This window comes from Arachis ipaensis, chromosome B02 (assembly GCF_000816755.2).
Source record: "Arachis ipaensis cultivar K30076 chromosome B02, Araip1.1, whole genome shotgun sequence".
NCBI classification, from domain to species: Eukaryota; Viridiplantae; Streptophyta; class Magnoliopsida; order Fabales; family Fabaceae; genus Arachis; species Arachis ipaensis.
The window spans coordinates 103,486,879-103,500,389 of NC_029786.2; the positions used below are offsets into that span (position 1 = coordinate 103,486,879).

A 13,511-nucleotide genomic window follows, 5' to 3' on the forward strand; every position below is an offset into this window, starting at 1 on the left:
AATATATATCATCTCCATTTGTTTTTTTTTTTTGTTTTTCCTTTATTTTTGTGAAAATTTGTTACATAGTATATAAAACCAATGTACTATATCTAGATAGATTATTCAACATTATACCAAATTTTATTAGTGATTAGAAAAACCAAAAATAAAAAAGCTGAGGGAGTATATACATTGAAATTCCCAATATTTGATTCCCTATTAAAACAATTGCACTAGATATTAAAGCTGAAAAGAGAAGAGGATTTGTTTCCCCCAATGTTTATGTACTTCAAACAATTCACAGTGTAATGGTATCCACCACTTCATGCATAGTTTGTGAGAATGGTTGCTTTCTACTATCTTTTATGGAAGATATGTACAAAACACTAAGTGTAAAGTGTGTCACGTTGAAAAACAAATATTATTTAAAGTTTCATTATTAGACACTTTTTTCTTTCTTAAAACTAAGAAGGAACACAAACTTGATATAATGAAATATAAGCCCACTTTCTTAAAATTCAAGATCAATTTTGAATTCTAAAACTCTAATGATTTCATTATGTGTGAATAAAGCTTTCTTTATCCAAATTTCACTCAATTGAAATTTGAAAAAAAAAAAATCCACTAAGCTCCCCCAAGCTTCCCCTAAACTTCACTTATGGTGGTGAGTAATATCATCTAAAATCATGTAGAAAATAGGTGGTGTGCAATATCATCTAAAATAATGTAAAAAATAAGTATTGTTTAAATTCTAAAGAACCAACATTAATTCAAACAATTAATTTAAAAATCAGTCAAAAAGTAAAAAATATTAAAAAAAAAACTATTTTAAGATTTTATTTAACTGTTTTTACAAAAAAAAATTCAGAAAATTCATTTTTCACCTGTTTAAGCCTATTTACTTCTAAAATATTATTAACAAAAGTTCTCTTGAATAACAAAAACAAAATAATAACACAAGATTTAAGTTTAATTATTCTAAGTTGAAGTACAACATAAAAAATTAAAAACAAGATATCATAAAATTCATAAAATAACATACTAAAATTCATATCACATTAGATTTTACTTTCTTAAAATATGCTATTTATATGAGATGTGCGGATATGCGGATTTGCGGATCGGATCCGCGGATATCACTGTCAAATCCGCAATTCGATCCTACCATAGTGCGGATCGGATAATATCCGCAAAATTCGGATCGAATGCGAATAATTACCGCGAATATACGGATATTATCCAATCCATGTGCAACACTAGCAGGGCTTGTAAAATTAAATAAATAAAAGGATTGCATTATTTGAATATTCAGGGAGTAAAGTTGTAAACTTCACAATAAGCAAAAGTGATATGCTTCATGCTTAAGAATTTCTATTCTATAATCTATTTTGTGCCTACTTTATTTATTGCCCCTTCAATCCTTCAGAGTTCAGTGTATAGCAACCAAGAAACTTTTTGGTCCTTATTTATTTAATTATTTATTTTTATCCAAAGTGCAACCTACCATAAACTATTCATGTGCTCCACATTTTCAATTACTGATCAACTTTGTCACTTAGCATTCACAAAGTTTGCAGCTGTAAGAATGGAAAAAAAAAAAGTTTCCAATCACCAAATGCCACCAACTCAAATTGGATCCCACCACCACTTCTTTGTTTTTTAGACACAACCCTTTTTTAAAAAACCTTTCTTCTTCTTCTTTCAATCATAAATCACTTCCCTTTTTCTTCTTCTTTTCTTCTCTCTTTTTAAGACACAAACATTTATTAGAGACTTTAATTCATTCATTCATTCATCATAAGGCAATTGATTCTACATCATTTATGGCTTCCCTTTCTTCATTCTTAATCTTCTTCATAGCCTTATTAATTGCATCATGCAATTTTACATTATTAGCCTCACACAAAACCATGCATGTTTCAACAATTTCAGCAGCACCAACAGTGTTACCAAGTGTTGATTCTCCTCCTTCTTCTTCTTCCTCTTCTTCTTCTTCTTCTCCTATGGTATCTCCAACACTTTCACCAGATATTGAACCTTTGTTTCCAACACCAGGAAGTGCTGCTTTCACTCCTTCAGAATCTTCATTGCCTACAATTCCTTCAAGTCCAAGTCCTCCAAACCCTGATTCCATTACAAGTCCTGGAGGATCTGTTATGGCTTTTCCACCTTCTGAGTCTATGCCAGCTCTGGCTCCTTCTTCCATTGCTGCATCTCAAGATCAACTATCTTCAATTCTATTACATTTGGCCTTGTTGGTATTTTGCATACTCCATTTTCAAGACATGTGAGTTAAAAAGTCATAGATTATGTTCTTTGCTGCTGCTGTAATAATGTTTCAAAAGTTTTATACTCCATTTTGTTTTGATAGTGTTGTGTTTGGTTTTAGAGACAAGACACAAATTTAGAGAGAAAAAGATTATAAAAAAAAATAATGTATTTGTGTTTTATCTTAAAACTAAACACTATTTAAGTCATTTTAATTGTTCTGATATGTTCATAAATTAATGTATTTAAATACATTTTATATCTAGACATTAATTTTTGTTTACCTATCAAAAGAGTTAGAATGACTTATTGGCTATAAAATGGAGAGAGGACTTTTAAACATTTTAAGTGTGTCTGTCTGATATTCTGAGTGATTGTAATGTAAAAAGAAAATAACAATTGAGGATAATTTTTTTTTCTTGGTTTTATTTATTATATCAGTTCAGATGTTACTCAGCATATATGTTGTAATAGCTAGAAAGCTTGTATTATTCAAAGCTTTAATTTTTGTTAGTGTATGTCACATCTTTTTATGTTATTATATTGAACATTACTATCATCATATCATCATCATTAATGTTACATTTTTTTTCAATTTCTTTTAAAATATGTAGAATTAAGTAAATTCAGGAATATTCTTCAATTGCTTTTACATTATAGATTCCTTGCACTATGGCATTAGGGCCACAAATAACTTTGATTTAGCAGAAAGAACCTTTTAATGACTCAGCTTTATGTTCACTTTGTACTAAGAAACAGAAGAAAAAGAACAATTGAGGCAAGATAAAGAGAGATTAGGTACATTGATTGGAGTGCATTATATATAATGAAGAAAATATGAGACAAAGGAATAAAAATATAAAATATCTTACTAAAAATATAAATAGTTTAATTATATAAGATACTATACTAGGATGATATTGTATTCTATTATCATATTTCTATGCTACGTGGGTAAATCCCAATCTTATAATATATAGACATCTTTGTAAGATCCCTACTAACTTTTTTTGAACCAGATCTAAACTGGCATAACACTAGTTTGATTCTTAGAGGCTCTATTGAACAATTTATTAAAAGGGTTGTTCCATTTCTTTTCAAGTTCCTTGGAAATGAAGCTTCTCATCTTCACATTCTCTTGCTTAAGCAAATCTATTGCTAAACTTAGGTGCCTAATCACTCCCATCTTCTCTTCATCTTTCTGCTTCAAATGAGCCTTTTGTGTCTTATTCTCTATTTGAAGTTCTTCAATTTCTTCCCTCAGCATCACTGATACTTCATCATAGATGTTATCTTTCTTCTTTAGCAGATCCTTCAGAGCTATATTCTCTACTCTGAGTTTCTCTGTTTCTTCACTCAAAGTCATTATTTTGATACAAATTGCATCTTTGTACTTCAGCTGATCCTGTTTTGTTCTATTCTCTTCTCTGAGCCCTTCAATTTCTTTCTGCAAAACCATTACTTCATCACAAATGCTACTTTTCTGCTTGAGTTGATCCTCCTTTTCTCTATTATCTTCTCTGAGTCTTTCTATTTCTTTCCTCAACACCATAACTTCATCAGACATAGCATCTTTCAGCTCGAGTTTTTCCTTCAACAACCGATTCTCTTCTCCAAATCCTTTACTCAACACCATTAGTTCGTCAAGAAAGCTATCTTTCTGCTTCAGTTGATCTTCCTTTGATCTATTCTCTTCTCTGAGAATTTGTATTTCTTTCCTCAACACCGTTATTTCAGCACAAACGGAATCTTTCTGGTTGATTTGATCCTCCTTTGCTCTATTCTCTTCTTTTAATTTTCTAATTTCTTTTCTCAACTCTATTAATTCAACACAGGCAGGAACTTTCAGCTTAAGCTTCTCCACAAGTTCTCTATTCTCTTCTTCAAGTCTCTCAATCTTTTCCTTGCACACCAAGTTACCTTTCTGCTTTAGTTCTTCCTTCTGCACTCGATTCTCTTCTCTGAATCTTTCGTTTTCTTTCCTCAACATCATTACTTCACCACAGATTATATCTTTCTGTCTAATTTGATCCTTCTGTGCTTTATTCTCTTCCTTGAGTCTTTCGATTTCTTCCTTCAACATCACAATTTCTTCACAAATGGAATCTTTCTTCTTGATTTGATCCTTATCACCCTTGTTCTGAATTTCTTTCTTTATCTTCATCATCACTTTATCGCTTGATGCCACAGAACGAACATCATCCTCGTGCTCAGGATCATCAACTTCGGATTCCATAAACTCGTCCTCTACATCACAACTCTCGGAATTGCTATCATCATAACCACTATCTGCAAAACTCACTGCCTTCTGTAATTTACAACTTGGAGAAGCAAAAGGCGACCCTCCAACCTTCAGTAGCCGAGCTCCAGTGTCCGGCCTGACCTGATCGTACCGCTCGGCTAACAAGCGATGTGCTTTATAGAAATCTTCAACAAGGCTTAAAAGCTCTGGCCTCTTCTTGTAATACATCTCTGCGCGTTGCGCGAATGAATCTGCATCTTGTTCAATTAATTTGAGCATTGCCTGTGTCTTCTTATTCAGTTCTGCCATTAAAGAAAACAAACACATCAATTCATTTTCTTTCCTTTTACCTCTCAAAATTAAAAAGCATAGACACCATACATATCAAACTGGAAAGTGGATTCTAGAAGAAAAATGAGAATATTAACTTGAAAAGTAACAATCATGAAATAATAACATAGGCTAATAAACTTTTTCACTTTATACTCCATACTATTACTTCAACAAAATCATGGTAAGGATGGTTTTCAATTCAAATAACTTTTCATTTAGGTAGATGCATGTGGGACCAAAACTTTAGCAATTTACTTCCCTGATTCATTCAGATCAATATATTTTGATACAAAGATGTATAAAAAAGTAACAGTAACAGATCAAAGAAAACAGAGGAATAAGGGTCAGAAAATTATTGGTGGACCATAGTGATTCAAATTTTATGTCCTTTAGTTATGTTTGAAAATATAGGTTGAGTTCACATAATTAGCTAATCCAATCACCAATCATGGTAGCAATTAAATACATATACAGAAAGAAAATCCATTTTTCATAAAAACAAACACTCCCCATATGTTAATTAAGTAAACAAAACACACAAGAAATTCATATACCAAATTACTCATTCTGCTCCAATTTATCTACCATTATGAAAATCTAAGAAATCTTGAATCGCTATGTCTAGATACAAACAAAGAGGGTATTAACTATTAAGAAGAATAGTGAATCAACCATTGAGTGTGGATTGAAGCCATTGAGATCTTCTAGTGATGGTGTGTGTGTCAAGCCACCACCATTGTGAACCTTGATTCTTCATAATTTCACTCATCTTCTCCTTTGATAATCTCTTCTTAGATATCACCTACACAAAGAGCTTGTGTACATTAGAAAAGCCACAGAATGAGAACAAAAATGAATTTTCAAGTTTGAATTCCCAAGCTAACTAAAAATTACATTAAAAACAATCAATGCAAGAGATAGTAACAACCTATGCTATCCTGTTATTTGAACATCACATAGGGACAACATGTCAAAAAGCCTCTTATTTAATTCTATGTGATATTCGAATCATGCATATCTTAGTAGTCTCTGTCTCTTATATACATATAATTTAATTTTCAGGATAGAACTATTTTACATAAATAACCAATTATGTATAGTCACATTAATAAAAATAATTAATTTTTAAATCAACTACCAAGACTTAGGCCCAGTTTGGTAAACAGCTTAATTAAGTTCTTTTTTAAAAAATAGATGAAACAATAAATGACTATATTAAAAATAACTTATAAATAAGTTATTTTGTATTTGGATTTTTAGTTCTAAAAGTGTTTATTTTACAGAAATGTGATAAAAAGTAATAGTATTAAGAGAGAAGTCATTTGTTTTAACTTCTCTATATACTCCTAAATAGCTTCTTAAAAAAGCTGCAATTTGGTTTTGAAAATTGCTCCAGACATTAATACTACTACTTTTCATAAGTCAAAAGCTCAATTTTTTGAAACTTCCCAAACAGATTTGGATTCTCTAAATTTTAAATTTCACTTTAGAGGATAAGTATGATCTCTCTCACCCCCTTGAATAGTTTCTTTTTCATATTTTCTCTTGGTTTTACCTATAAAATAAATGATAAAAATTCACACTTTATTTCCTAAAATAAAAGTTTAAAATTTAGAGAATCCAAATTCTTTCCGAACATGTCCTTAATCTAAAAAACATATTTAAATGCATAAATCTAATTAGATCACGGCATAAATTGTGAATACCACTCTAGCTGAAAAAATCAAACTATATATATAAGAATAATTTAGCTGAAAAAATTGTGAATACCACTTTTAAGTCTTAACCCATAAATTGAAAGATAAAAGGGGTCGATATCTATCAATCTATGCGTCTTAGATTAATCCAAAAATAAATTGAAAAAAAAACACACGTCTTAAGTCTTCTTTTTTTCAAAAATCTGATTTTGAATTCAAATTCTCGAGCTAAAACAAAAGCTAACATATCAAGATGATCAAAAGAAACAAAAGGAAAAACTGAAAAACCTCGAAACCCCACGATTCTTTCATAAAAAATTCGATTATTTGATGCTACCCCAGATGATGAAACCGTAAAAAATGGACATTGAAACGACGAAGAAGAAGAAAAGACTCGAACTTTGGAATGCCCATAATGCAAAAAACAACACAATGCAGAAAGAGTGAAGAAGCAAGCACCTGGTTCAACTCAGCTCGCTAACTGTGACTCGTTTGACTCGGCGTGCTTTTAGATAGAAAACAGAAACCACTCACTGAGTCAGTGTCTATCTCTGACTCGCTCAGTGATGAAGAAGGAGGAGTTTGAAACATAAATAGTACTCGCTCAGTGTTGTTTTGAATTTTATCTTTTTTTTTTTTTTCTCATCTTAAAAATCTATCTTATCATATTATGACACGTTTAATTAATTTTTTGTTATCTTTTTAATTTTTAGTTACTGTAGAACATTTTGTTGCGCCAATTTTTCAACCACGAGACAAATGCACACATTTTAACTGTTTTTTATTTTTAACAAGTATTTGCTCATTTAATTATTTGACCAAATTGCATTAATTCAGTTAATTTCATTCCTTCAAAAGCTCAAAACTATGTTTGAGAAATCTTTACACAATTTAGTTCTTACAATTAATAAGGAAAATTTATTAATTTTTTAAGTTAACTGAACAACTAAAAAAAGATGTTTATATTATGATTTAGATTGACTTAAAAGATATAATTAATATATTTTATTATTACTCGCATTGTATTAGTTTAATTTTTATTTTTCAATCTAATTCAATCGTATTTAAATTTATTTTTTAATCAATGTTGATTCAAACTATTATAAGTTGTATTGGATCGATTTATATCTTATCTAAAGTTTAAGTTTTGGAATTTAAAAAATTTAAATTTTGTTTTTCAAAATCAAATTATATTTTATCCAAATTTTAATTTTTACAAAGTTTTAAAAATTTAAATTTAAATAGATATAATTTAAGTTACACAATTTTTAAAATTTAAAATTTGAGTGAATATAATTTTATTTTTTAAAAATTAAAAATTAATTTTTTTTAAAGGCTTATATATAAATTGAACTAATCTAAAATACAATAGTTTGAATAGGATTGATTTAAAGATAATAATCGATATCATATCACACAATTCGTAATTGTTTGAATAAAATTGCATTAGATTGAAAAATAAAACTCAAGCCAACACAATTTAAATTTTAACAAATTATATCGATTTTACTTTTTAAATTAATCCAAATTATAATACACGTATATACATTAACGTATAAATATATCTCGTTGAAACTATAAACGAATTATTGAACGACAGTCTAAAATATTTTATGATTGATCAAAATTAAATTATTTATTTATTTAAAAAAAAATCTTAGGAAAGAACATGGTTTTGGGAAATTTTGTCCACAGTAATTAGACATTGATGGAAATTTGATTATGTGACTATGGGCGTTGGTGGATGGATTTATAAGAATGAATGTGAAATGTGAGAGCGAGGGGAGCGTGATATTATGCTCAAAGTAATACCAATTCAGAAATTTTAATATAACGGTCGGAATAAAAAGTTTATGCTCAAACTTCCATTTATGTGTAAGCTCCAACTAGATTACTAGAAAGATTACTGATTTTTTAAATTCGTCTTTAAATTTTTTTTAATCAAATTTATTTTTTAAAAATTTTAAATTAATTATATTAGTCTTTTTGTTTTTTTTTTAATTTATATTAGAAGGAGAAGAACAGTGGCAGAGTTTTGTGTGGGCAAGGAGGGTCATGGGTCCCCAAAATTTTTGTAAAAATATTAGTAATTCTACTTTAAAAAAAATAAAATTAGTTTGTTTGATTAAATTGATATTTTTAATTTATGTATCTAAGTTTTATGTCTATCTTCACCATTTTTTCAAACTTTTTATCCTATCCTATTTGACATAACAAATAGCATATCTTTAAATCAACAACAAGTGATATATTTTTAAATCAATGTTACAAATTAAATATCATTATAGAATTAACACTAAATTATATTTAGCTTCTCATATAGTTTCATGCATTATTTTATTTTTAGAATAATAAAAATTATAATATAACTAGTAGTAATATCAGTTATTAATAAAAAGTTATTATTTTATTTTTAAATAAACTTTACAAATTTAATGTCATTATAGTATAACACTGTTTACATTAATAAATTTTGATATTTTTATTTTATTAGAAATTTAAGACTTTATTTTGTTGTATTATATTATTTAATTTGTAATACAAGTAATAATAAAAATAATTAATCTAGAGAGTTTTGAGAGATAAATATTATCAAAAGTAAAACAGCAACTCGTCCGGGATGGGTGGGAACTCCATCTCGTACACCTTGAACACAGCTTCCTGCCTGTAGACTGGATGCACATACGGGACCCACTCAATGCTAGCAGTGGTGCACCCGGCAAGTGCGTGCCGGCACGGATAGTGGAGAGACTGGAATAAAACGCAATCACAAGTGCCCTCCGAAAGCCGAACTCGAAAGGAACCCTGACCCCATCCTTCGAAAGGCTCTAATTCCTCCACAACAAACACGGAGGCCCACCTATCGCAATGGGTCACACGCATTTTCGGAATGCCTTCCCTATTCTTCTCAATAGCCGCCAAGAGTCTCTGTGAGAAGCGGTTCCTGGCCGCCAACTGGCTCTGCGCTTTCCTACACTTCATAACAAACAACTTCTGCAGTCTCTCGTACGTGATACGTACAATGGCCGAAATGGGCAAGTAGCATGTCCCCTTTTAAATGAGTAATAGCTCAAATGGCATAGACTCCCCATACTCAATTAAGAGGTTGCGGGTTTGAGTCTCCTATATAGTAGCCAATGAGTTATAACTCAAATGGCATAGACTCCACATACTCAATTAAGAGGTTGCGGGTTTGAGTCTCCTATCTTTCAAATGAAAGAGGTAATAATAACAAGTCTTTCAATGGCGAATTGAAATGGACTATAGGGGGTGGACAAGAAGAATTAACGACATATATCTGGGTCGGAAAAGGAAGAATGGACTGATATAGTTTTTTGCCTTTGTTCGTTACACTACAAAAGGTGGCGCTCTAAAGGCAATTGCAGAGAATCCGGGAAAAGGTAATTACAGTTGGAGAAGCGAAGTATAGAAGACAGCCTCATTTGAGGGAAGGGCAGGTGCGGTTGGACCTCACCAGTCAGTATGGGGGTGGACCAGAGGTTTCCCATCATGGAAAAGGTGTTGATGCTGGGTTGGTCATTGAGGAACAGCCAGTGCGAGACCATAAGGTTACCGCAAAGGAGGGTGGAATTCTGAAAAGAATTGATGTGTCGGTGGTTGAAGCAAATTTGGATTGGTTAGTGAGGAGTTTAGTGGGACAAACCGTGCACTCTGTGGACCTGAAATCAGTGAAAAACGTGGTGTGCAAGAATATACCACACATTGTGGACGTTAAGGAGATTGGGGAGTCCAAGGTACTGATAATCTTTGATACTGTTCAGCATGCTGAGGGAGCGTTTACTTTCAAAATGGATACTCTGTTAAAATTATTCCATAGGGTCCGGCATTGGGAGGAGTCGAAACGATGTAACACTCGAAGAACGTGGCTGGCGTGCTACGGAATCCCTTTACATGCATGGTCGCCGGTAATGTTTCAAAAATTAGGAGAACAGTGGGTCGACGTAATTCAGTGTGATGTAACGACAGGGGAGGGAGCATCATTTACAGCAGGTAGGGTTCAAGTTGAGACAGAGGTGTTTGATGAAATTCGGAAATGGGTACAAATTGCTGTAGGGAATTCTGAGTATAGAGTGTTTGTGAAGGAGGTGGACCTCCAGATAAGTGCAGCAGCCGGTGTGGAGATGAGCCGAACTGACTGTGCAGAGAAGATAGTTTCTGACGGTGCGGGTACGGTGTTGGCAAAGGGGGCGGGGAGTTGGGATCCGGCGGCGAAACTGGTGGCTGGGAGTCCTATGGTGGCTGTGCAGGGGGAGGACAGAATAGTAATTAATGATATCTTTTTGAATGATGTTAACATTGATTTTTTGAAATTCAAAAAGGATATGCATGTACCAGATTCAGGTAATGGTACCAAGGACGATAGGATAGATGATTCTCAGGGATTTGATGAGGTTAATGAGGGAGAATCGGAAAAAAACGGTCACGCAGATATGTGGCATTGGGGGTGGAGGAGCTCATGTCACGTGTGATAGACCATATGGTAATGTTTATGTGGGCCACCCGGTATGCTACACGGTTGAGAGGTGTGAGGAGTTAGTGTTGGGCTTGCCTTCAATTGGCCCAATATTAAATCAAGGTGTAGGTGGGCTGCAGAATGAAGGGAGCCTAGTGAGTGGGTTAGATGTGGGGCTGGGCCAAGCCTGTGTAATAGCTGCAAGGAATCATGGACTGCTCTCCATGGATGGCACGGGCGGGTCGGTTGGGCGAATGACCTGGATTGCTCCACAGGAACTGAGTGCAGTGCCGCCATTGGAAGGTAGGAGCGGCGAACTAGGGTTCTTCAACGAGGCGGATGTTGCAACGGGAGGGCTGGTGGCTGCAACTGAGGAATTGGCGCTGGATCCGAAGGAAGAAGCCCCGATCGCGCATGGAGAAGTTGAGCGCGAGTGTGGAAAGGTCGCGACGGGGGAGAAGGACGCTGGAGTGGCAGTCAGAAGGTAGGGCCAGGTGGCGCAGGAAGCGGGAGAGGCGGACAGACTACACTCCGCTAGCTCCCAAGTGGGCATGAGAAGGCAAACTGCGAAGGGAAGCACCGCGATAGCAAGTTCGTTTTAAAAAAATAGCTTAAATAATAAATTACTATATTAAAAGTAACTTATAAATAAGTTATTTTGTATTTGGATTTTTAGTTCTAAAAGTACTTATTTTATAAAAATGTGATAAATAATAGTACTATGAGAGAAGTCATTTGTTTTAACTTCTCTATAAACTCCTAAATAGCTTCATACAAAACTGCAATTTTCAGAAAATTGCACGTGACATTAATACTACTACTCTTCGTAAGTCAAAAGCTCAAAAAAATTGCTTTTGAAACTTCCTAAACGGATTTGGATCCTCTAAATTTTGAATTTCACTCTTAAATAGTTTCTTTCTTATATTTTCTCTTCGTTCTACCTATGAAATAAACATAAAAAATCACAATTTATCATCTAAAATAAAAGTTTAAAATTTAGAGGATTCAAATCCTTTCCGAACATGTCCTTAATCTAAAAAACGTATTTAAATGCATAAATCTAATTAGATCACGGCATAAATTGTGAATACCACTCTAGCTGAAAAAATCAAACTATATATATAAGAATAATTTAGCTGAAAAAATTGTGAATACCACTTTTAAGTCTTAACGCATAAATTGAAAGATAAAAGGGGTCGATATCTATCAATCTATGCGTCTTAGATTAATCCAAAAATAAATTGAAAAAAAAAAACACACGTCTTAAGTTTTCTTTTTTTCAAAAATCTGATTTTGAATTCAAATTCTCGAGCTAAAACAAAAGCTAACATATCAAGATGATCAAAAGAAACAAAAGGAAAAACTGAAAAACCTCGAAACCCCACGATTCTTTTATCAAAAGTTCGATTATTTGATGCTACCCCAGATTATGAAACCGTAAGGAATGGACATTGAAACGACGAAGAAGAAGAAAAGACTCGAACTTTGGAATGCCCATAATGCAAAAAACAACACAATGCAGAAAGAGTGAAGAAGCAAGCACCTGGTTCAACTCAGCTCGCTAACTGTGACTCGTTTGACTCGGCGTGCTTTTAGATAGAAAACAGAAACCACTCACTGAGTCAGTGTCTATCTCTGACTCGCTCAGTGATGAAGAAGGAGTTTGAAACATAAATAGTACTCGCTCAGTGTTGTTTTGAATTTTATCTTTTTTTTTTTTGTTCTCATCTTAAAAATCTATCTTATCATATTATGACACGTTTAATTAATTTTTTGTTATCTTTTTAATTTTTAGTTACTGTAGAACATTTTGTTGCGCCAATTTTTCAGCCACGAGACAAATGCACACATTTAACTGTTTTTTATTTTTAACAAGTATTTGCTCATTTAATTATTTGACCAAATTGCATTAATTCAGTTAATTTCATTCCTTCAAAAGCTAAAAAATTATGTTTGAGAAATCTTTACACAATTTAGTTCTTACAATTAATAAGGAAAATTTATTAATTTTTTAAGTTAACAAAAGATTCTTTTCTTTAACTACCAATATCTTATTTTTAATTTGGTCCAACTTTTTTTCTTATAGATGCATTTGAATAGTAATTCAGATTATTGAACGACAGTCTAAAATATTTTATGATTGATCAAAATTAAATTATTTATTTATTTAAAAAAAATCTTAATTTGTTAGGAAAGAACATGGTTTTGGGAAATTTGGTCCACAGTAATTAGATAGTGATGGAAATTTGATTATGTGACTATGGGCGTTGGTGGATGGATTTATAAGAATGAATGTGAAATGTGAGAGCGAGGGGAGCGTGATATTATATTATTATGCTCAAAGTAATACCAATTCAGAAATTTTAATATAACGGTCGGAATAAAAAGTTTATGCTCAAACTTCCATTTATGTGTAAGCTCCAACTAGATTACTAGAAAGATTACTGATTTTTCAAATTCGTCTTTAAATTTTTTTAATCAAATTTTATTTTTAAAAATTTTTAAATTATTTATA

General features: G+C 32.1%; 2 protein-coding genes across 3 annotated transcripts; both read right to left on the reverse strand.

The window, feature by feature from the left end:
- On the reverse strand, window positions 1,669-2,228 carry LOC110269077. Its single transcript, XM_021116451.1, has one exon. It carries the CDS (start codon window positions 2,186-2,188, stop codon window positions 1,778-1,780), a length of 411 nt encoding a protein of 136 aa, XP_020972110.1. The 5' UTR covers window positions 2,189-2,228; the 3' UTR covers window positions 1,669-1,777.
- LOC107626113 (protein NETWORKED 4B) lies at window positions 2,235-7,160 on the reverse strand. 2 transcript variants are annotated; one of them, XM_016328898.2, is made up of 3 exons: window positions 6,982-7,160; window positions 5,498-5,627; window positions 2,235-4,794 (listed from the first exon to the last, which is right to left on the reverse strand). In XM_016328898.2, the coding sequence occupies exons 2-3, from the start codon at window positions 5,592-5,594 to the stop codon at window positions 3,272-3,274; spliced, it is 1,620 nt and encodes a 539-aa protein (XP_016184384.1). In that variant the 5' UTR covers window positions 5,595-5,627; window positions 6,982-7,160; the 3' UTR covers window positions 2,235-3,271. The 2 variants fall into 2 exon arrangements, with proteins under 2 accessions (XP_016184384.1, XP_020972109.1); XM_021116450.1 differs by lacking the exon at window positions 6,982-7,160 and adding an exon at window positions 5,754-5,930.